Source organism: Melanerpes formicivorus, unplaced genomic scaffold (assembly GCF_026170545.1).
Source record: "Melanerpes formicivorus ecotype bairdi unplaced genomic scaffold, bMelFor1.0.p_v2 SCAF_10, whole genome shotgun sequence".
NCBI lineage: Eukaryota > Metazoa > Chordata > Aves > Piciformes > Picidae > Melanerpes > Melanerpes formicivorus.
In genome coordinates, this window is record NW_027142362.1 from 8,093,260 (window position 1) to 8,118,193 (window position 24,934).

The window sequence follows — 24,934 nt, forward strand, 5'->3', positions numbered from 1 at the left end:
TTCTACCAAATGAAATGCAACAGATAGAATTTGATACATACAGTCACTGTATTCTAAATAAAGATCCTAGTTAACATTAATCCAATAGAACCTAAGTGCTGCTCAACAAGTGTTTTGTCACTGGGGTATGTACATTTCTGCCTATGAGACCTGTCATTTTTGAACACTGCAGGCACACAAAGGCAGCACTGTGTCAAAAGCTTTTCAGCTGAACTACAAGATAATAGAGGGAACATTACAGAAATGTTTGCAATTAAATCAATTTACAGCCCACAAATACCTGCAACTCATGCTGCAGAACTGTGAAGCACACTTATGAGAACTACTACTAATAAAATATTGGGACTAGTAAAAGCCATAAAGAGCATTAAATACCACTAGACCATGCTTTTATATTTCTCTCAAACTTAACTGCTTTCAGATTTGTTTTCAAACCAACTCCTTTTAGCTATTCTGCATTTTCATAGCAGAAATAGAAACTGTAAATAGCAGTTTTCACAGTCTTCAGTATTAATTCCTGTGGAACAAACAGCAGGTGACCTACTTTACAGGAGGTCCTAGACAAATGTGTATTACTTAAACATCAGTGCCCCAAATACAGTGCTACAGGTAGCCAGTAAGATGGCAATTAGGTGTGGAATTCATTTTAACAGTCAAAGATTGCTTGCATATTACAGTAGAAGCAAACAGGGATAAAAGATTGTGAGGTTCAGCTTAGTTCTTCTCAAAACAAAAACTAACATGAAAAAAATTCAAGTGGCCTCATAACACTTTTGTAAGCTCTCTTTGGAAATAAAATGCATTTTCAACAGCTAATATACATGTACTTTCAGAAAATTAATCCACCAAAGTGCTCAACACTACACTATGTGGACTTTTCTTATAAATACCTTAGGATTAAAAATTATAACAAAAAAAAACCATTGGAGTGGTACTTCCACAGAAGACTGAAAAAAAGAAATCCACTTTGAACTGAGAAATCCAACATTCTGTCAGCTCCAGTTCAACAACAAGTTCTGAGCTTTCTTGTCAAGAAAAATATCCACTGTGACCAGGTTGCACTTTCACACTCCTTGTCATATAATCATTAAGAATTGCCTTTCCTTCTCAGTACATACAAGAGAATAGCACAACAGAGAGCCAGGTATTCCTTTACTGCAAAACAAACATGACAGTAGAGATGCAGAACCCACAAAAACTGTCAGCTTATGGAAAGCTTGCATTGGTCACCCCACAATAAGCCTTGCTTTAAGAAAACCATGCATTTCATATCCATCAACATTTCTTAACAAAGTCAACAGAAAATACTCTTGGATGAGAGGAGTATCAACACAAGCACTGTATTTAAAATATTTACTTCAGCAAGCTGGTTTTGAATTGAGGGAAACAAGTGACAGCAGTATGAATGAAAGGAATCTTCTATTTATAATGATTTTAAAATAGTGAGGCTGCTTGATATTGCTTTAGTGTGCTGCTCATCAACCTCATTCTGGCTGCACGAAGTATTACAAAAAATCTACAAAAATGCTCCTTGTGGTTTTAGCTAAGGAAAAGAATTCTCTGGTGAAGAAGCTCAAAATTGCTACTTCAGCTAGAATATTACACTTCCTATGGCTCAGTATTGCAGATGCTTACATACATGTAAAATCAGCACTTCTGATTTGTTCTCACTCGTTTATGCTTTCAAGAATCCGAAGCAAAAAATGGAACAAAGGCCATAAGGAAGAAAAAAAGGAAGGCTCCAGTGACTAGGAAAAAGGTAAGAGAAAAATAGGAATAAACCTGCATTTCAAATAGATTCTGCATCAGATAACCTAAGGAACAGCAGAAGAGAGAAAACAATGTGAAAATAAAGATATTCTTACTTTATCTACGCAGTCATCAAAAAATGCGAGGCTTGCATCCTTATCACTGACAAAAGAACACTCCTCAATGAAACGAATAAACATCTGAGTTTTGGTCATCAGTGTGTAGAACTTCTGATGTGAACGATCTCGACTTTTGAGGAAACCTATGGAGTGAAATCAGAAGCTTGTGAGAATGCCCAAAACTAAACAGCCCTCACCAGACATCAGCCTAGCTTCCAGTACTGTGCAATAATCTTTCTGTAACCTTTGCCACTGCTATGCAATTTTTTTCTACACTTAGATTTCCATCACTCAAAACACTAACACTGCAAATTATTTTCTTTAAATAAGAGAGAACCTCAAATGCATCAAAATGCACTGTGTCCAGTTCTGGGCCCCTCAGTTTAAGACGGACATCAAAACACTTGAACATGTCCAGAGAAGGGCAACAAGGCTGGGGAGAGGCCTTGAACACAAGCCCTATGAGGAGAGGCTGAGGGAGCTGGGATTGTTTAGCCTGGAGAAGAGAAGGCTCAGGGGAGACCTCATTGCCCTCTACAACTACCTGAAAGGTGGTTGTAGCCAGGAAGGGGTTGGTCTCTTCTCCCAGGCAACCAGCACCAGAACAAGAGGACACAGTCTCGAGCTGTGCCAGGGGAGGTTTAGACTTGAGGTGAGGAGAAAGTTCTTCACCGAGCGAGTCGTTTGTCATTGGAATGTGCTGCCCAGGGAGGTGGTGGAGTCACCGTCCCTGGAGGCATTCAAGAGGAGACTGGACGTGGCACTCGGTGCCATGGTCTAGTCATGGGGTCTGTGTTTATAGGTTGGACTCGATGATCCACGAGGTATCGTCCAACCTTGGTTATACTGTACTGTGAAAAAGGTATTGTCCTGCCTAAACAATTCCATGGTTCTGTGAATAAATAACAAACATAAACCAAATGAGACTCTTCACCTTGTAGCTCAAAGAGAGAACTTGCATCTGTAGCTGTTTCAGATGGTGCCTCTGTTATAGGCCTGAGGTAAGACCTGTAACCTTTTAGTATTGAGGCCATGAAACACAGGAATGCTTCCTGGATCTCCAAATCTAGCAAATGCAGTTTCTTCCCAGAAGTAAAATCGTAGTCATTCATTGCTAATTCCATTAACGCATCTTCTCTTGGTCTCTGTTGCACTGTGAACAAAACCAACAATACAATGTTTCACATAATTTCCCCCCCCCCATTATTAGTGAAAAAATAAATTCTCTTTACCCCACTAGATTCACTGATTATTGAGTTCCATTCTACTTCAATCTGTTCCAAACTTAGTGATTAAATTCAGTCCTGACAGATGACAATGGCTTCAGCTGGACCTTACACAACTCCTGTGTCTCTGGATATTGCCCAGAGCATGATGCATTTACCTTTTCAGCACATTAGTTACTACAGCAACAGAGACAGCCAGTATGTACACAGCTTAGAAAAGCCTTCACAGAAAGCTGTTTCTAAAAATATGTGAAAATTAAAGCAGCATATTTTAGGGACAAACACATGCATGGGATGTGTATTATTACTTCTTTTAACAGTGTCTTTAACTTCCAAGTGTTCCCTAAAAGGCGTCTATATGTATTAAGTACCAACATACACACAGAACCACCTTAGACTGATACCATGGTCAATTGTTGTTACAGCATAAACTGATTAAAAGCAATCCAACCCTATTTGTACAGAATAGAGATTATAAGGTTTTAAAGGGTTTCTCATGAAATCCTCACACTAAAATATACCAAAATTTTTAGGCATCAGGCAACCATCATCTATCAGCTACACAGATCTTTTTTGAGCAGCACACACCAATAAGCTTCTGTTTGTGTACACTCTGACAGAGCCAGGATCAAGTTCTGGTGACTTTCATAGTCAAGAAGGTGTAAACAGTCAAGTAAGACACAACAGGACAAGAGGAAATGGCCTCAAGTTGAGCCAGGGGAGGTTTAGTTTGGACATTAGGAACAACTTCTTCACTGGAAGAGGGGTTAAGCATTGGAACAGGCTGCCCAGAGCAGTGGAGTCACCATCCCTGGAAGTGTTAAAAAAAAAATATTAAATGTTTATGTGTGGTGCTGAGGGACATAGTTTAGTGGTGGCCTGACAGTGCTGGGTTAATGGTTGGACTTGATGATCTTAAAGGTCTTTTCCAACCTTAACAATTTTATGATTCTGTGAAGTCTTTACCTGCTGCCTCTGCCACAGCAAACTGATTTCACAATTGCATTATTGTTCCTCAAGGCTTCCTCCAATGTCTCTAGAAATCATCTTCTAAGCAGACAGGTAATACCAGAGTGCTGATGGACTTCCTTCACACTTTACAGCGCCTATGAATTATGATGCCCAAGCACATCAGCTGGCCTTGACTACATTTATTACCTCCAAATGCCTTGCTTTAAAAACCTGTCACTAGCATCATCCCTCCCCAGTTTTCCTGCTTTCTCGCATCATGGTTGAACACCACTTGCTCTGCGATACCTGAGAGACTTTAGCGATAAGGACTTTTTTCTTAGAAGTGTCCAATAATTGTGTTCCACATTTACAAATCCTATCTTTATGCAATACTTGTTACTTTAATCTAAACATTTTAGGCAAAATACTATCACAGCATGAGTCACCTCCAAGCCATCTCAACTGTCAAGACATCAGACTTGAGCAAGTTTTGAGGACAAGAGTCTTTATTAAGTCCTGGCCTACTTCCCTTCTCATAAAAGCTCTGGTTTATGTGGGTGTTTTTTTTGTTTGGTTGGTTGGGTTTTTTTGGTATGAGAATAAAACCAACACACAGGGCTATCTATTGAGCATCCCATATATATACACACACACACAAAAGTCTCCTCCAACCCAAAAGCCCCTACATGGGCTCTGATCTCTGGACTTAGAGCACAGATTTTTCCTGTTCTGCATGAAAACATTATATTTAGTGTAACAAGTGACTTAAGAACATATTTAATTATCTATATTTATCTGTTAATGTGGCATGCTGTATCCAATGTAAATCTTCCTGTGTACTTTCCCACTCACATTCTGCCAGTTGCTGATATAAATTACTTAAAGTGTTCATCAGGTTTTTACAAGGCTTCTTTGGTAAGATCTTCCATGCAATAACTTTCTTATCTCCAGTTCTGGAAGGTAGGAAAAAATAAAAGCATGAATATTAGTGGAATGTTTGTGCATACAGAGGATTTAAGAGTATTTTTCTATCCCACAGAAATGAGAAAGCATACAAGATGTGCTACACTAAAACAGGACTGAGAAGGGTTGAAAACCAACCAACAGAACCTTGATTAACTACCTGATTTCCAAAAATTTGATTTACTACATGGAGATTTGATCACAGCCATCCAACCAATATTTCAGGATGATGATTATGCAGCTGCACTGTATCACTGAAATCAATCCACTTAGAACTGATGAGAGATGGATTAACAGCATTAAGCACCTGTCACTGTACAAGCAAACACCACACATGCCACGTTCTGAGCTGTAATTACTTAAACCAGGATGGAGATAATGACTGGAGTGTTCGTACTCACCCAAAATCAATTTGATATGATAACTGCTTTGTGTTTAGTGCATATAGATTTGGACTTAAATATATGATTATCATGGTTTTAGAAAAATAAAATGACAACATTCTTTGTCAACAGAGGGCACCAGCAAACCTCACTGGGCACAAAGTTGCAAAGACTGTAAGCATTCGTTTGGCACTTTTCCTCCCCCCATACAATGAAACAGAATTAATCTGTTCTAAGAAAATGCATAGAAAATCAGCTAAAGGTAGAGGGAAACCAGCTGTACTGGAAATAAATTATTTTTCCATTAATATGTAGCTAATTAGACAAATGCAGAAATGCACAAACATCTGTCCTCAAAAAGTAACTAAACCCAAGCTGAAGTTATTGCAGTTCAGTTTGAACTAGTTCATAGAAACTTCAGAGCAGAACCACTACACAAACTTGGTATCAGCAAAAAATCCTTAACAGGAACTTCTGCTTACAAATACTTAATATATGCAACCTTCTCTAAACCCAGACACAACTGGTGAGGCAAAAATAAAATCACAAATAAAGAGAATTCAGGAAGAAAGTAGTTTTTAGTTTTTACATTAATGCTGAAAGACTGCTGCCAGCAGGAGGATGATAAAAAAGGGCACTGACCAGATCTTTTAGGAGTTACACTAAGTCTTTGTTGACCATATTAATTATACTGAAATAAAAGTTTACTTCTGAAAAGCAAGTTCAATTAATTTTGTGTGGTTTAGAAGCCTTAACCTTTAGAAGTCTTAACCTCTTCTAGTTTTGTCTCATGTCATCACAGGAACTGATTCTTTGTTTTGAATATCAGAATATGGAGTGTTTCCCAGTGGTTTTACCAGTGTCTCTTACTAGTATTTCAGATATAAAAGGTCACAGCTCTAATTCTCAAGATGAAATTCCTGTACTTCATATAGATATGGAGTATGGTTTAATTATTATCATTCTCAAGCAGATGCCCATATGAAGATTCCAGAATTTCTTCAACACTGAGAAAGGTGATCATGAAAGACATCAACAACTATTCTTCCATAGGGACAATGAAGTGAAGCACAAAATGGCTAATCCAGGAGATGTGCTAATGTGTACACTATGATTTTAATGTAATAGAAGGCAATTAACATTCCATGAGGATTATACCTCCACTCTGCAGCACTGCACAGGAGTTATAATTTCTAACATGCTCACTGATGATGATGCATTGGAAAGTCCAGAGGTTTAAAACAAGTAAAACTCCCTCAAAGTTTTGCAATAATGCTAGATTTTGTCTTTGAAAATGGGGGGGAGGGGGAATTAAACCAAAATATAATGAGTTAATCAATACTTACTGAGATATTGTGTTGGTATCTAGATCAACACAGCTAACATCCGGTGGAGGGTCATAGAGGTCAAAGTATCTTGAATCAATTCCCACTATGAATGGGCACGGAGCACTCAACACATCTGCCAGTGCCAAGGGACAGAGGGGAATATAGGGGCAAGGCCAGTGGAAGGGAAATATCATCTTTGAAAATACGCAGAGACAAAACCACAGGTTAAACATGTTCAATAATGTACAAAAACCATACCAAACTATCCTCTTTGAAAATACACAGAGACAATAACATAGGTTAAACATGTACAGCAACAGAGTCTGTGCAGGTATGAACCACACTTCACTAACTGGCATTTCAAAACTATTTACCAAGGCAGATAATGATTAGTGAAAATCTAGGTGCCAATTATTAAATGAAAAATGGACTAATTTCTCTACAGCTCGATGTGTTTCATTTGTAAGAAAACACAAAATGCTCTTCAGTATAATGCACTGTCAATAGTAGAGGTAGCAAAACAATGCTTAGTGAAGACAGGCAGGAAAATAATAAACCTTTAAAATTCTTCTGCATGAGAAGAATAGAGTGATAGCTGGGAAAATATTTACAGTATTTATACACAAAGAACCAACAAGAGTAACTCTTTTTCCTCTGTCTTCATGGGATACCATTAGCCACATGAATTTCTCTCTCTAATACCTCATTTCTATTTTTATTTTAAGCAGCCTTCAAACCTAACATCACCAAGTACAGATGTTATTTAAAACCCATTCTTTTTTCCAGTTACAGGTGCATGATTAAAAGAATATTACTTACAGAGACCAGTGCCTCTGTCACACTAGTAAGGACAGAAGGTCGCAACGAATGGATGAGAATTTTATGTTCTGTCACCGCGAACACAAGTAGAGTTACTGCATTCTCAGGTCCTAAATTCTGAAGTAGTGTGGAAAACTTGCCTCCACTGTTACAGAACAGAAACACACTGGTGAGTTACAAAAGAACATAAAAACAAAAATAAAAAGAGAAAGAAGTGTTCAGCAACAAACTAGAAGCCAAGGCATTAGGGGAGGATTTTACAGACTTCAATCTACAAATCTTTGTTGAAGGCGACTGTGAAGCAGACTGCTGGGCACACTTCACTGCTCAATGAAGTATGGTTACTTCCCAAGAGTAACCATGATTCCTTGAGACTCTTCAATTAATCCAGCTAGACTATTTTTAGGAGATGATGATTTATTTTATTTTTTATTTTAAGAAGCAATTGACAGGGAGGCAACATACTTGTTTAATCCTTCTGCTGCACAGGAACACAAAAGTTAAGACAGCCACAGAGGTCCTTTATTACATAGTGCAGCTTTTCTGCTGCAATCTTGAGAGTCTAGGTACCGACTCCAAGAAAGGGGATGTAACAATTTATGTTCTGCCTTAAGAGCCAATAAAATTATTTGCAACAACACAGATATTGTTCATTTAGTATGTCTCCTTGTCAGAGTGCAGGTCTAATCACACAAACTTCAGACACACTGGCTACAAAAGGCACTGGGCAAGGTCAATTAATTTACACCATCACAACTCAAAGTACCCAATCTTCCCCACACTGCAAGTCAGAAAACATGCCACAACTAAACAAGATACTGCTACTTGCCTCAGTGGAAGGGGTGATGACACAGGCTGGCTAAGAATCAGGTTATCATGTGGAGATAGCTGAGAAAAGATTTAAAAATACATTCCTCTTATTCTTAACTCCAGGAATATTTATTAGAAATCACATTCATACAGCCAAGAACATCTAAAAATAAAACTTAAACTAAGCTGAACCTTACATATCCCTGTCTTTTAGTAAAAGCCAGGCAAGTACACTCTTCCTTTCATAGTCAGAATGGAATATATTGCATATTCATAAAGAGGAATTTAAACTAGCTAATACTGCAAAAATCTGAATATATTAACTGCTGAAGAATGAAGCCTCCTGTATTTTAAGAGAAGTAAGGAACCTTCATGTACAGCTTTCAGGGGCCAGAGTGGGGATTCTTTTGACTTAGGGGGAAAGAGATGGCTAAAAAGCATTAAGGAGAGATGGCAGATTGGAATTAGATGAATATTTTTTTTGGAAGGTATGAGAATTAAGCTATTAGCTGGCAGAAATGGCTTGGCTCAACCCAGCTTTGATAGCATCTTTAAAATTTGCATTAGTTGAAGATTCAAGGCAAAGATCTTATTAATTCTCATTTCTTTCTTACAGTGCTGTGAGATCAAGAGAAATCATTCAAACACTCAGCATGAACAGGAGGATTCGAATGAGGACAAGAAGAGAAATACACAATCAATTTATCCAAGCTCAGCTAACATCTTCAGACATAGCAAATCCAAGGTAACAAGATAGTAGTTAGCTTAATCCTCCCTGCTAAGTGGTCATGCACTGTCTATTGTACAAAATGACACATACAAGAAGCAGTAGTAACTGGCACAACTAATCTGCAAGTTCAGACAACTTTTACTAGCATCTCATTTTTGACCCCAGTGCAGATGACCAGACCATGGACATCTACAGATCAGATGAACTAATGATACAAATGCTGAAGCTGTAAGTTACCTAACCCTGTGCCTGGACAGACACAGAGAAGGTATGACAGTAAGAGATCTATGCAGTACAGCTTCCCTGCTACTTCACCTAACCAAGCTGGTGAAGGCTGATGCTGCATTTATCTGCAGTGACAAATGAGGATGGCCACACTGCTCTACATGCTGGATTTGTCTTCAAGTCACCCACCCTGTGACAAGCACCACTATTAGCTTGATCAGTGCAAGAATTCACAGGACTAATTTTTTCAGCTTGAGATAATCTTCATAAACTACCCTCTGAAAGGAAGCAGATGCCTAATGTGCTATGACTTTTGTGTTTCAGCAAAAGCAGACAAACTAAATAGAGCATCTATTCAAAGTGCATGTCTTCCCTTAGGCAGAAGGGCACTTAACTGCCCCCATTCTTCAGAGGGAGAAGCCTATTACTCCTTGTGCTCCTAAAGTCTGCAGGTAGTGAGGAACATCTGTTAAGTAAGGGGATGTAGGACATGGGGAACAGAATCTAGCAGAACTCAGATCAGAAACAACCTATCAACAATAGCAGCTGGAAACTGGCAATCAGGAATGCTCCTGAATGCTTTACTAGTGGCTACAATTTCTTTGAAACTTTAAAGTCTGAAGACTTAAGACTGAAGGAGAGCATGGAACCTTCCATGATTTATTTCACACAAGTAGTAACAGAGAGTAACAGCATTTTTTGTAACCATTTGTTGAAATAACACAGGATTGGTGGAGTAACTACAACTGGAATACAGTTGTCTTCTTAGCAACAAAATTTTAACATGTTTCTACCTGTTTTGCTCTCAGGAGGGGAAAAAATAATATGTTCATAACACTTCAGTTAAGTCTTTGAAACAGGGATTTCCTCTCCCCTGCTAATGTGGTGACGTGGGTGAAATCTCACATCACAGGTAACAATTCTGGCAATTACACCATTTCGCTCACACAGTAAAATGTGCTAGGTCTTGCAGGTAGGACAGGATAAGGGTCATATTTGGTAAAGTATGCCTCTGTGGCATGTGAGTGGCTCTTGGAACCTTCAGTAAGAGCTATCCAGCATGTAGAGAACAGCATGAAGCCCTTTGGGAAACAGTAGTCATGAATATATGCTTCACGCCTGGGTTTCATTCTATTCATTCATTGGTTTGCACTCAGCCTTTGTACAGTAGCAAGAAGAAAACAGTTCAAAAACTACTGCAAAAGTCAAACCAGATGTTGACTTTGAGTAGTTTGTCATTAATTTCCACATACTCTGAAAAAAATATTTAAGTTGTAACCTCCCTAGAGAGTTTCTTGTAATCTCTCAATAAAGTCCTTAACAGAATTGTAAAGAGAAGAGTGAGAAATCTGTAGGAATTTAGGGAAAAAGTCCTGAGCAAAACCCAATTTGGACAAAAAAAAACCCAAACCATTTTCCATGTACTAATCTGTTCATCAGCTGCTTCGTCTTCACTTCAGATATAGCTACTAAGAAGAAATGTACACTTACCTGAACTAGAATTCGTGGCCTCTGAGGGGATGGAAAAGGAACTTTATGCATGAAATGGGAAATGTGTCTAGAGGAAAAGAAAAATACTGCTTTAGTAGAAATTATACAGGAATTGCTTTACCTCAAGATAAAATTATTGCCAGTAAGAGAAATTATTAGATAAAAATTACATTCTGAAGATTGAGAGAAAAAACAGCATCCAAACCCTACAGGGATATTCTAAAGCTTCAAAACCTATTTCTCTACCAGTGCCAACCAAAATGGCAGGTCAGACCATAAGCTTGGTTTGTGAGGCTGAAAAATTATACAGGGAGAATTTTCATTAAAATAAAAATACTTGTGAAGCAGAAATATTGATGTTTGAGTGTCACAGTACCATTTTCCACTCATGCTTCTGAGACTGGCTTGAAATAGCACCACACCTCAGAGAGCAGAACTGCTGATTTGCACAAAAAAATATTCACAGCTGAATATCAAGGAGAGTTGTCAGGTTCATTCATTTTCTTCACATCCATTTTCACTTCCAAATACAAAATGTTATGTAAGATTTCTAATGAAAAAAAAGTGTTAAAAGCTTTTTCATACCATACAAATTACATTCTAATTTAAAAAACATTTTTTTTCCTAAGTTCAAGTTTTAGGAGTTTATTAAACTGCAACAGTTGGAATTGAGGAACTTTAAAGGTCTCTTCCAACCAAAGTGATTCTATGATTCTACATAATGCTTTTACATTGAAAGAAGCTATTTGCAATCAGGAATAGAATAAACCAGGTTGGAAGAGACCTTCAAGATCATCGTGTCCAACCTATCATCCAACACAACCTAAACAACTAAACCATGGCACCAAGCACCCTATCAAGTCTCCTCCTGAACACCTCCAGTGATGGTGACTCCACCACCTCCTTGGGCAGCACATTCCAACGGCCAATCACTCTCTCTGTGTAGAACTTCCTCCTAACCTCCAGCCTAAACCTTCCCTGGTGCAGCTTGAGACTGTGTCCTCTTGTTCTGGTGCTGGTTGCCTGGGAGAACAGACCAACCTCTGCCTGTCTACCACCTCCCTTAAGGCAGTTGTAGACAGCAACAAGGAATAGTAATAATAAGGAAGAAAGAGTCTATGATAAACTGCATGCTACAGCACATATTTTACTGTGATTTCTGCAACTCTTACCATTATTATGACAGTAAAGCATAGAGAAACCCACAAGTAAGCTTTGATTTATACAGAAGACTCACTTTACATGTGTCTGATTCAAAGCTGTAGATTCCATACTTATATTTCAATGTAACTGCCTACTGCCCTATTAGATGTCTGCAAACCCTCTATTTTTACTGTGTCAGGCTTATCTCTCTCGCAGTTCTACGATTGCATAACTGGCATTAACCAGAGCAGCCTTGGGTCTCCTCACCACTGCTCAGTTGTCCTTCCTTGTGCCAGCAGCAGTGTCTGGGCAGCCGTATGGCAGTGAGAACAGGAAAGCAGTCAGGCTGACCATGGATCTAGGGGCTTGTGAAGATGGGGGCAGAAATATGGAACACACAGCAAACATCACATTTGGACTCGACCTCAAAAGCTCTTTTCCATCCTAAGCAATTCTGTGATTCTATGACCAATGTAAAGGTGTTGTGTGTGCAGAAGCAGGGCTGGATTAAAATGTTCAAATACGTGTGTATGGCACAGAAAACCTTCATCATCATTAAAACAGCCAAAGAAACTAGGCTAGACACTATATTAACTTCATGCAAGACTGTAGCTATATTTAAATCATCCACAGTAAATTCACCTGTTTACAAATCAGAGAAACTAGAACAAGGCAAGTAAACTGCAAACACAAAGTTGACAAGATATTTATATTTACTTCTTTCTTTACACATCCCTGGAACTCAGACCCAAAAGTTGTTCTTATCTTAAAAAAAATATAAATTAAATCTTTTCATTAATGGAAGCTCATACTATCAGAATTTTAAAACAAGTGTAGTAGATAGAAAGTGGAATAATGAAGTGGATAATCACCAAAATTAGTTAATCCACACAGCTAGTCTCATAAAACTTAATATTGAAGTTTAATCAGAAAAAAGACTGATGGTAGCAAAATAAAAAAAGCAGGTAGTGCATTTGCAGTCTGATGCATTAAGAGGTTATGTTAGGCTAGAAATGTTAAACACTGATTACAGGTATCAACCACTTCTTGGATGTAAGGCTTTCCTCTGCATTTTTAAATGGGAAGCCCTTTATGTAAGAAGGAAATTAAGTTTATTTATCACAAATAGAGGAGGATTACCAGTGCAAAAAAAATGCAGTCCACTTTAGTACCTCCCATGGTACAACAAATGGGCATTGGAAGAAGTGCAGAACTACATATTTCATTCTCCTAACAATGTACACAACACTAAGAAAGGATTTATAATCTCGTTCCTCCTAATCACTATGCTAAAGGGTTCAAAGCTAATTAAAAAAGGCTTTCAGAGATACCTTTGCAGGCACTTAAATCACAAATAAAATCCAGGCTTTTTCCAGGAAGATACATTCAATCAATGGGGAAAAGTGCTTAATCTACTGAGACTGTTACATTTAATGTTTGATGACTATAGTCAAAGGGATGTTATAGCAAACTTCGAAGGACAAAAAAAAGAGCTCTCATCAACTGAAATGACTGATGAACTCTTGAGATTACTTACTTCTCAATGGGTAGGACATGTGGGCCAGAAATAGAGTAACGATACAGAAAGGTAAGAAATTTCTTGAAAGCATCAAAGAAAGGCCAGTGAGAGAGCAGACAGATGCATTTATTTGTTTGAACTGTTCTGCACAAGTCTGACTTTCCCTCAGCAGCAGCTGCTAATCCCAGTTGAGATTTTTGTTTCTCTGTGAGATTCTCTTCAGGATACACTTCATAAAACTGAATAGCAGCACCATATACCTGCAGACAACACAGTGGATTTGAAGTCAATAAATCTGCCTCAATCTTCAAAACAATGCATCAAACCCCAAACACATAAGGGAAATCAAGTCTGCGTTACTGTCTGAGAAGTTACATAAATGCATCATCTCTTGGAGCAATCTATTCCAGATTATTCTTCTGGCTGCGGCAATCCAGACTGTCTATTATTTATTTAAAACACTTGACGTCACATGAGAGTGAGTAATTCATAAACAATTTAAGGGAGAGAAAAAAGAAATTATACAGAGCACAACCAAAGTCAACTGCTCCAACAACTGCCTTTAAAGCTGTTGTAGGAATCCTTTAGAAGCAACTCAAAGCGCTATTCTGACATCCAATCTGCTTTTTAGAACAAGTATATACATGCAAGGCTGTTTCCATGCTTGCAATAAAAACAGTATACTTGCATGTATATGCAGCCAGAACTTTTATAGCTCTCTAGTTTCAAAGGCTAACGTGACTGGCAAGAGAAAGACTGCAGGTTTATATGATCAACAGTCCAGCCGTGAAATAAATGCATGTGACTCTTTAAAGCAGTCTTTGAACTAAGTCCCAAATGAATAGAATCAAGTTTGTCTGGGAAAACATTCAGTATCATCATCCTGAACAGATAAAGCAACCACTTCTTTTTAACTGAAATTATTAACAACAATCTTACGTTTTCAAAATACCTTTTCTGCAGAAGCTCCAGTTAGTACAAAGGTAGAAAAAACTGGGAGAGGGTATTTACTGTTAGATGGCCAACATTCAATGGTGGCACCCATAGGTAGACAAAAAAGAGGCACAGATTCTGGTAATGGGAATGACTCATAATCTTCTTCGGGATACCTGCATATCAAACCTGTAAAGGCAATTTGTAAAGAGACAGTTGTGTGAGGAATAGTAGAAATGTAACTGTAATAGCTTGTTATATAAAATACCCAGAAAAATTGTAGATGAACATACATTAACTACAGCATATCAGTGAAGCTGCAAATAATCAGGCATAGTGAGTGGCTGGAAAGGGGCAGCATGCTTCCAGGGCCCAAGGAAAAAAATCACATGGCTAAAACACTGGACTGAACTTTATACTACTGCAGGAATCACTCATAACTAAGTTATTTTATGCAGGTTACGTGCATCTCAGCTGTTATGACAACAGCTCTCATTCACCACTAGTATGAGCAAAGGTGTAAAATGCAGTTAAAAAATAACCCGGATAATTGAGAACTAAGACTGATTTCACTCATGAAAGTGCTTAATTCTTGCCCAAAGTCTCCTGAAAAATCTGATAGTATGTTAGATACTTGATAATATTTTAAACATCTGTAGAATCTAACCAATTAATTATGCTGATCTGCCTCAGCTGAGGATTCAACTAAGGTACTATCAGACTAAAGTGTTTAGCCTTCATTTTACACATAGCTATAAAACAAAGTACTGAAGCAGGGGCTCTTAACATTCTCTTAACAGAGGTCTTGAGTTACATCATAGGGCTGCAGCAATCCATACATTCTTACTGCCAGCCCAGGGGACTCCAAACAGACTGAGTATCACTTGAAGGGATTTAGGATTTCTCTGCACTGGAGAACACAACCACTGCAAATTCTTTTCCAATAGTGAAATACGAATAAACCATAAAAACTGGTGAACAAGAAAGGCAGTGGGGGTTTCCCCCAAGAAGCAAAATTTCATGCAAGATACTAGCAGGTGTGGAACCTTCTCAATATTTTATTTATTTACAAATGTATTGTCCACCTTTTAGTTAGTCCTAAATGACTGTTGTTTACAGAAAGCAGCATCTCAAAGGGATACAAGTGAATCGAAGCTCAAGTCTGATTCATGCTCATGACTTGCACTCAAACAAAATTAGGGGTTTAAAATAAAGGAAATCTAACACATTTCAGAGTCATAGCAAACCTGTCTTATAAATAAAACAACAAAATAAGGATGACACACAATCCAAAAATACTTAAAGAACTCAATGCCACTGACATCCAGGGCAGTGTGGAAGTCTGCAGTATTGTTCAAAATGTTTCTCAAAATGATCATAAAAATGCATCCACTTTTGCAGTACTTTCTTCTGCAGTATTCAAATCCTTAAGAGACATTTATTAGCATGAAAATCAGAGGTGGGAGACACACAGGTTTTTAAAAACCTATCAAAACACAACTGAGTTTACAATTAAAAGCAAGTTTTAAAACAAAAGAGTCATGATATATAATTCTAAGGCTTATTTAGTGACGTTATTTTGAAAGAATTCTGCTTGGATAATGTCAAGACAGTGCCTTTGTCACATAATTCTTCAATAAAAAAGCCCTGTATTGTACTACACAAGCCTGCACATCCCAAATGGAAGGTATAAAAGCTAAACAGTAGTTACATACCAGCTTTATATGATATGGTGTTGGTTTTTGCCACAGACTTTTTATAGCATAAATATACTGCTGAACCCCACTGTAAACCAAAAGAAATTACAGTATTACATGATGAAGTATAGCAAAAGCACATAACAGCAAGGGTGGAGGAAAACCTCCTCTTCCTTCTTTACAGAGAACCATAAACCACACAAAACCGGAACATTTAAGATACAGGAGTTTGATGCATGCTACACTGTCCTTTCAGACAAATACCTAACTGAAATAAAACTATTGTGTTAGCCCTGAGCTACCCAATCCATGGCAGCCATCAGCCTGACCTCTAAACCAAAAGTGGCATGGCATCTATAAACTCTTCCCTGTGACATTTGTTAACACAAATACAGAACTTTAAGAACAATTACCATCCATATAAATATTTAGACCTTTCTCCATTTCATTAAGCTTCTGGTTCAAATGTGTATATAGACAGATACACATGTACATACTTCTGTATATACAGGCAGAGTACAAGGGGTTTGTTAGTAACTCAATTTCTGTATTACTTTAATACTTAATTTTCTTGTATGCCTAGATTTCTATCTTAATCATGCTAATCTTTAAGCCCAACTTCTTATTCCATCTGTGATTTCACAGACTGTGAAACCCTACAGCACGCCATAGTTTTTGCAGCTTCTAAACAGCAATTTCCTTTCTGGCGTTGTTTATTGTTTTTAAGCGCTTTTGAAGTTCTCAGTTTCTGGACATGAGAAAAAAAGAACATGGAAAGCCACAGAATGGAAAAGCCTAGCACCCTTGAAAGGCATGCAAAGCTTTTACAGATGGGAGAAGGATATCATAACTTCCATAAGACAGCACTCCCATACCCCAGTCAATGCAGGGACTGGTAGAACTGAAAAAAATCCATTTCTTAATGTCTACAGGCATTTATTTAAAAACCAGTGCAGATCAATCTCCACAATCTTTCTGCATGATACTACCCACATATGTGGTCAGCATCCTCAGCAGCATGCTGACTTTTGAACACCTTACAAAAGCCAGCACACGCAGCTCAATCAGGAGACATCTAAATATTGACGCTCTGCAAAACAAAGTGCTGTGACACCTGGGTATTTTAGCAGGCCTGGCTTTGGAACCATATTAGGGATTTAAACAGTCAACACCATCCACCATCATGTGTGTGAAACTTGCTTCAGAGAAGAATGTAAAGCTACTGAAGAGAATTACATTTATAAAATGGCATCATAGATAATGGGAGAGTTTAAAACAAAACAGAAGCAAGTTATTAGATGAAGAATTCCCATCACAACACTAAAATCAGTGTCAGAAAGAGTCGGGTCTGTGAAACCACTAGTTATAACACAGCGGCACAACAGGTTCTTAAGGAGCAATTCAAAGCTACTGAAGTCAGCACTTCCAGGTCAGCACTAAACAGATTATTTGCTCCAAGACTTCCAAAGCAGGACAAAGAAATTTATTCCTCCAAGTCTTCAAAGATTCAATTTATCTTTGGAGTGCTTCTCCAAATCTTTCACTCTGTACTCTAAGAACTGTCACAAACACTTCACAAACATTACATCACTGAGGTTCACAAGTTCAACATCCAGATTTGGAATCTTACCACACTATTATTAAGATTCTTGTCCACCTTACAGAACGTATGTGGTGGGGTTTCTCCTTTACTTGGGATGATTATACAGATATCTGTCACAGCCAGCGTGTTCTGGGTCATGTTTTCAGATGCCCTTCGGTAAGTGATGTACACCTTCTGTGAGGAGGCACTGCCGCTGATATTAGCAGGCCGACCATAGGGAGTAGTTTGGATTATTTCACAGCCTTGCTTTACTCTCTCTTTCCCATCATATAAAACCCTGGTTAAAACAGAATGAACAAAAAAAGTCAGAAGGCATATATTTATTTTTTTTTAAACCATTTGCATTAATACCATACTAAGAATAACTGAATAGCATTAATTTAACAGCAGCTCTTGTCTCATCTCTGATCAAAACATTTACTGACAAGTTCAGGTCACATTATATCAAACTACATTCTAACAGAAAAAGCTTTGTGATGAAATTCTATTAATTCTCCAGATAATTGCTTTTAAGTGGTTTGTTTACTGCAAAATAGTGTTGCTTTCAATTCTATTAAAGAATCATTGCCTCATCCCAAGAAGGTCACACAACTCATCCCTTTTCAATCTGCATTAAATAGGTCAAGTGTCTTTATCTCAACCCAAATATATGCATTGAAAATTATAAATGGCTTTGAAAAGTCCAAAATGCAAAGCATTACTGTTGTCATTAAATCCACTCAGCACGCATCCTTCCTTCCATGCTGGGTTACAGGATGCTCAAGTCAACAAATACCTTCCTGTTTAGTTTTGCCTTGTATTTAACAAGTACAGAATTTCAATAAACCTGCTTTATTTGCTCATTAGGCAACTAAACTTCCAACATCACCTACTGAAGCAGCAAAATCACTCACCCCAAGTCAGTAAGAGGGGGCTTATCCCTTCCTCGGCGATAACAAAGGTATATTTGTGGTCCTACAAGACTGCCATTATTGAGATCTGCAGACAGTCCTGAGGGAGTAACATCTATGCATTTGTACCCCTGAGGAACTTCCTCCCCCAGAGATTTATTGAGTACTGTTACATCTGTAATAGGTTCTTTTGGTTTGGCGATTTTATGGCAAGCATCGTTGAAGTGGATTTCTTCCTCCAGTGGTTTTGAGATATCTGTTAATCCTGCCACAACAAAGTAGTCAGCAACACGAGCCCCTTTGTCTTCCATTTTCCATTACAATATGGTATAGCTGGTAAGAAAGGAAAAATTGATATCAGTATTTTTAAACTTAAAAAAATATTGCAATAATATAAATAAAAGGTAATAGAGGCATACAAAATAAATACAGAGATCCATCATCAGAGATACATCTGAAGTACTGTGTCCAGTTCTGTGCTCCCCAGTTCAACCGATAAGAAACTACTGCAGAGTCTAGAGAAGGCTATGAAGATAAGGCAGCTTGCAGCATCTCTCTGACAAGCAGAGGCTAAGAGACCTGGGCCTGTTGAGCCTAGAGAGCAGCCTAAGAGAGAATCATCGCAATGCTCAGCAAGAGCTGAAGGGTAGGGGACAAGAGGCAACAGGCACACACTGGAACCCAGGAGTTTCCACCTAAGCATAAAGAGGAACTTCTTTCCTGTGAGGGTGCTGGAGCTATGGAGCAGGCTGCCCAGCCTCCTTCTCTGGACAGATTCCAAGCCCGCTTGGACATGTTCCTGTGCAACCTGATCTAGGGGCTGGACTAGGTGATCTGCAACTCCATCACACTGGGATTCTGTGATCAGATCATGTAACATTTTTCACTTGCAATCATGATCTTTCCAATTTAGAATTCTGAGCAACAATCATGTGAGCTAACTGTTAAATCTTGGAATGGAAAACTCAAGTGGCCTCTTATTAACTTACACCCTAGAGTAGCTGAACCTACAGGAATAGTAACAGCAAAATACTGTGTAAAGTTTAGAAATAGTTTACTCCTTGAAGCTTGATGGCTGAGGCAGAAGGAAGTTTTATGGATTTTGCATACAGTCTACTACTACATGCTGTTCACCATGACATTGGATCTTCTCAGGAATTATCTGCAATTAATTTGCTTCCTGAATATTAAAGAAATGCAAAGGCTGTCTTGATTACTATAAAGATACAACTCTAATATCTGCAGCCATCACATCCTGCAAGATTTTACAGCAGATACCAAGGCCAGTGCTTCTGCAGGCTAAAAGTTAATACCATTTTATTTTAGTGCTTTGGGGCTCAGATCTTTGATATGCAACTCATCTGTGGCTAACAATATACCAGGTTTTATACAAAACATTTAAACCAAGTCAATTTCAATGGTCTCCAGAGCACTGTGAAACAATCATTCAAGACCACATGAAGTTTTTTGTAAGGAAAAGGAATACACTCTTGCTGTTCCAGCCAAACTGTGCTGGGAAATTGCATTCTTTCTTCCTGGAACATATTGATAGGAAAATTCTTCACTTATGAACTCTTTCTGTATAGGTTTGGGTTTTTTGCAGTGTTTGTTACCAAAGTTGTAAATTAACTTCAGCCCAAGAAAAATACCTGCAGGATGAAAAAATGGCCTTGTAAATAATGCAGAGCATGACATTGGCTCAGCCTGGAGAAGTAGCTTCAGGAAGACCTTATAGCAGCCTTCCAGTGTTTGAAGGGGGCTACAGAAGAGCTGAAGAGGGACTTTTTACAAAGGCATGGAGTGCCAGGACGAGGGGCAATGGCTTCAGACTGGGAAAAGCTTGATTTAAACTAGATGAATGACCAGAGCAGTTGTGAAGGCACCAAGCCTAGCAGTGTTCAAAGCCAGATTGGATGGACCTTTAAGCAACATGGTCCAGTAAAGGGTGTCCCTGACCATAGCTGGGGGTGTTTTCAGTTAGATGATCTTTATGGTCTCTTCCAACCCAAATGACTCTACAATTCTGTGAGATAGAGGAAACTCAGGTCCCTTGATACCAGAGACTCTTGACAAGAGTTAAGACCTTTGCAAGTCACTTAAACCCCCATGTCTTCATTTAATAGCTTGATAGTGCAGATAAAGGAAATACTTTCTGTTCTTTCATGGACCATTGAGAAATGGGCTAAAATGCTTATCTAGGTCACCCATATGTGCTGGAACCTCACTGAAGTAGCTTCAGGAAGTTTACTGTCATCAAGTCCCAGACTTTTTAAGACAGACAAGCTATTTAAGACTTCCTTTTGTTGAATTAATTTTGTTTGGGTGTAGAATTTTATTGCAAGAGAAACTGTTACAACACAGGAGTTTCAAGAGCTTGGGGACATTCAGAAAGTCAGAATTTAAACATTTAAATGGTTGGTACAAGAGTTCAGTTTTCATGCCATCTTTATTCCAGTTGCTTTATCTCCATTTTTTGATACAACTTAGGACTTGCTACTTCAAGCAAACTTCACACCATCACAATTCTTGGGAGTTTACCTACAAATCTTCATTAAACCAAGCAAAATAAATGTGGACATCTGTCACTGGTACTGATACTGTGCATTTAGTCAAATTGTTCCAAGCTGACCTCAGATTTCTAGTTTCAGTCTCTGCTCAAGAAGGAAGAATGTCAGCCTGTGCCTGATCACCACTATCAATCTCATCCACCAGGGCAAGAAAGGTAATTCCAGCATCCTGCTCATATTTCATTGGTTGGTTGTATTTTACTGGAGTAACTGAACAGTTACTGACTCAGTAACTGAGTTTTGCCAGTGACTTGACCACCTGCTGAACTTGCAAGGAAAGGAGTAACAGGTTTTATTTGAAAGTTACTTACATTATTCAAGAAAACAGCAAGAAAAACCCTCAAACTATCCAACCTTTGTTTCTTTCTATGTGGTTAACAAGCAACACATGACACTTCAGAACACACAATTACTGTGAAACAATCATCAGAATGTAGCAATCTAGCAGTCTGTGAAAAACTGCTCAGCTTGTTCTCTGAGAAAATGCAGTTACAAAATTAACCTTAATTTAACCTAAATTCAGTTATTTCAAGAACATCTGGAGCACGTTACTCAATTAGCAGTATACAAGAGAAAACTACAAGCTCCAACTTTTCCTTGAGTGATATATGCAAAGAGACACAAATTCAATCACTTCATATGCTGCCCATTATTTCACTGTACATCTGGCTTCAGCAAACCCAGAACAGACTAGCAACAAAGGCATGGAGAGATGAAGAAGTTTCATAAAGCACAACTTTAAACTCTAACAAAGACACCAAGCATCTTTTAGCTAACGTGACTGAATTTCTTAACATTTTCTAACATGAACTGTAAGACTTAACTATGGCATGCTACATTTTAACTGTCATAGAAACTTTTTATCAGCCAGCACTCACGCTGAAACAATGGAGAATGCATAAAAGTTGGCTTAAAGCTAAAGTACACTGGGCAACCATTTGCTTTTAAATTAAAACAAAATATTGTCATGGGCTGAGTTGAATCTGCTGCTGACATTCAGTGCCATGCTGCTGCCATGCCAGCTTCAAAATGAAAGTGCTGGCTGCAGCAAAGTATCATGGGGCTTAAAGTTCAGATGAGAGGCTTCATGTTTTGGTTGCTGCTTCCAGTTGGGCTTTCTGTCTGGGCAGGCTGTGGGGTGGGGGAGTTCACTGGCTTCTGCTGCCCCTTTTAGGTTTTGCTGTGCTTTTCTGCAAACAGGCTAAGGTAACTATGCATCTTATCACCTCATTAAATTCCTTCTCTCAACCCTGAGTTGTTTTTGTGTTACTTTCCCTCTTGTGTGGGGGGTCTTGTAGAGTGGGCTGTTTCAACCCAAGACAAATATATGGAATCATACAATTGTTTTTGTTGGATAAGACCTTTAAGATCCTCAAGTCCAACCATTCTCTACCAGGGCTAGTGCTAAACCATGTCCCTCAGCACCACATATCTGACTCTTTTAAACACATCTGGGGACGGATATTCACCACCTCCCTGCAAAGCCTGTTCCAGTGTTTGAGAACCCTTTCAGTGAAGAAGTTTCTTCTAATGTCCAACCTAAACCTCCTCTGGTGCAACTTGAGGCCATTTCCTCTTGTCCTATCACTTGTTACTGGGAGAAAAGACCAAACCCCACCTAGCTCCAACCTCCTTTCAGGAAGTTTTAGAGAGCCAGAAGGTCTCCCCTCAGCCTCCTTTTCTCAGAGCATAGGCAGTTGCTTTTTTAAAGAGTATAGTTTGAAAATGCATCAAGAAACGTAGAAAGATGATGAAGAATCCTTCATAATGTCCAGAGAAGAGTCAAAGACTGCTCAGAAGGGAAGAAAATTGATGGAGGAAAGGGCTGGCTAAGCAAGAGCTACCAATCAAGCAACTGAAACTCACACTGACCGCATCATGAGCTCTAGTGAAAAGGTTTTCCTATTGAAAGCCTTAAGAGGGAAGGTAGACTGAAAGCTGGCCAAGTCTTGCACTGCTGTGCATGAAAAAATGCCCTGTAACCATAGGCTCAGCACAAAGCAGAGGAAATACAACAAACCTGAACTTCACCTTAAAGATTCTGAGATAGAAAAATACTGTGTTTTGGGTTGTTCCTTTCCTCATTAGCATTATTTCACAAAACCACACCAATTTCTGGAGTGCTTCACAATGGCTCTTAAGTTGAAAAGAAACACTATTTAAGTAATCAAAAATCATACAAAGTGAGACTGTCAAAATGACGCCAAATAAGTCTTCCAATTCCAGTGTCTTAGTGGCACAACATTATTCCAATTTAACCAGCCAAGACAGCATTGCAAATAAACAAAGACATATATACTGAAGAATCATACCTATCCCATGATTTAAGCCTCACTATTAAATTATTTCATATGAAGTTTAGACCAAAAGTCTTAAATTCAAACGTTTATTCCCAAAAGAACTTTCAGGAATAAACTGGGACAAGCTCTCCTCATTTCAAGGCAGTTAAAATTAGAATCCCCTATACACAAACACCTGCTATCACACAAATTTACTTCCTAAGGTTATAGCAAGTAATACACAAGTCAGCAAGATTTTCATAATCTAATGCAGATTTCACTGAAGAGAGAAGGGGGGGGGGGGGGGGAAGCCTAGCTGATTATGCATCACCCCTTCAGATCTTTGCTTCCGATACAAAGGCTCGCAGCTAAAACAGGATAAAATACACAAGACATCACAACAATTCAGTGCCATTTTATTAAAGCTAACTTAGATTTTACTGGCACTACTGTGATACTTGAATTTCCAACATCAGCTTACTGTGGAGAGATTTATTCAACTTTCTGTTAACAGACCTCAGAAAGAAGGCGTCAAATCTGAGCTAATTCAGTGGCAGAGTTTTTCTCTATAAAGGATTTCACATAAACTGATAAATCTGAGTAATTTGTGTAGAAACTTCAACTGTGAAGGTATTCCAAAGCACATTATAATTATATGTACATGGAACAGAGCTGCAAGTCAGCCTACAGGGGAAAAAAAAACCCAAGCATAACAGAAATGAAGTCACACTGCAAAAGAGTGTTGCTTGAAGCAGTTGGTGACATTTAACAACATCAACAGTGCCACCAGAAGCAGCTACTATTGCTTCTCCACACTTCAGACACCTGAGGACTAAAGGCTATGCTTAGAAGACAATGCCAAGGGATCATAAACATAACCCCTTACAAAAGTCCCTGGAAATAAGGGCAATATATGGCCTCTGAGCCAGGCCAGGCCCGTAATTTTTAATGGACTGCATAGAATTAGTACCACTATAAATTAAGCACCATAAACATCAGTGAGAAACAAAATATCCTTGCAAACAGCAAACTGACTTGGAAGAAGATATTAAAACCATGCATCATCACATGTGCAGATCATGACTACATAAACAAGGGAGAAAAAAGGCTTTTTGCCATTTCAAGAATATGCAAACAGGGGAAGCAATCCAATAACCCTGTCACAGATCCACAGGTAGCTTGGTTACTGTACTGAAAGACAAAGAAAACTCAGTTTCATTGTTTATTCAGTTTAATTTTTTAATATTGTCATATTTGGTCATAAGCTTTTAGGAAATACTAATTCATGATTTCCATTGTCTACCCTTACTTGTTGTAATTCACAGGTATTGGCATTTTAGAAACTGTGCAAAAGAGTAATCTGAAAAATCACCTTTGTGATCTAACACTACAGATCCACTGCCATCGTTAGAGAGAAGCAGGCTGCTGCACAGTGCAAAACAATCTGCCCTTACAAGAAAGGTGATCAGGAGGTTTACAGGAGTTCCATGTGGCTGACCCTTTTGTGCT

The 24,934-nt window shown here is 38.4% G+C and overlaps 1 protein-coding gene across 7 annotated transcripts in view; it reads right to left on the reverse strand.

Annotated features, from left to right (window-relative positions):
- Window positions 1-24,934, reverse strand: part of DENND4A (DENN domain containing 4A) — a 58,403-nt gene that overhangs the window by 22,767 nt on the left and 10,702 nt on the right. For all 7 annotated transcript variants that reach the window (XM_068143510.1, XM_068143513.1, XM_068143509.1 and 4 more), the window contains 12 exons: window positions 18,583-18,912; window positions 17,717-17,966; window positions 16,105-16,174; window positions 14,409-14,578; window positions 13,475-13,716; window positions 10,795-10,861; window positions 8,368-8,426; window positions 7,539-7,683; window positions 6,738-6,913; window positions 4,898-4,998; window positions 2,803-3,021; window positions 1,866-2,011 (listed from right to left, as the gene is read on the reverse strand). In XM_068143510.1, the coding sequence (XP_067999611.1) occupies window positions 1,866-2,011; window positions 2,803-3,021; window positions 4,898-4,998; window positions 6,738-6,913; window positions 7,539-7,683; window positions 8,368-8,426; window positions 10,795-10,861; window positions 13,475-13,716; window positions 14,409-14,578; window positions 16,105-16,174; window positions 17,717-17,966; window positions 18,583-18,890 (1,953 nt within the window). In that variant the 5' untranslated portion in view covers window positions 18,891-18,912. The remainder of the gene's footprint in view (window positions 1-1,865; window positions 2,012-2,802; window positions 3,022-4,897; window positions 4,999-6,737; window positions 6,914-7,538; window positions 7,684-8,367; window positions 8,427-10,794; window positions 10,862-13,474; window positions 13,717-14,408; window positions 14,579-16,104; window positions 16,175-17,716; window positions 17,967-18,582; window positions 18,913-24,934) is intronic.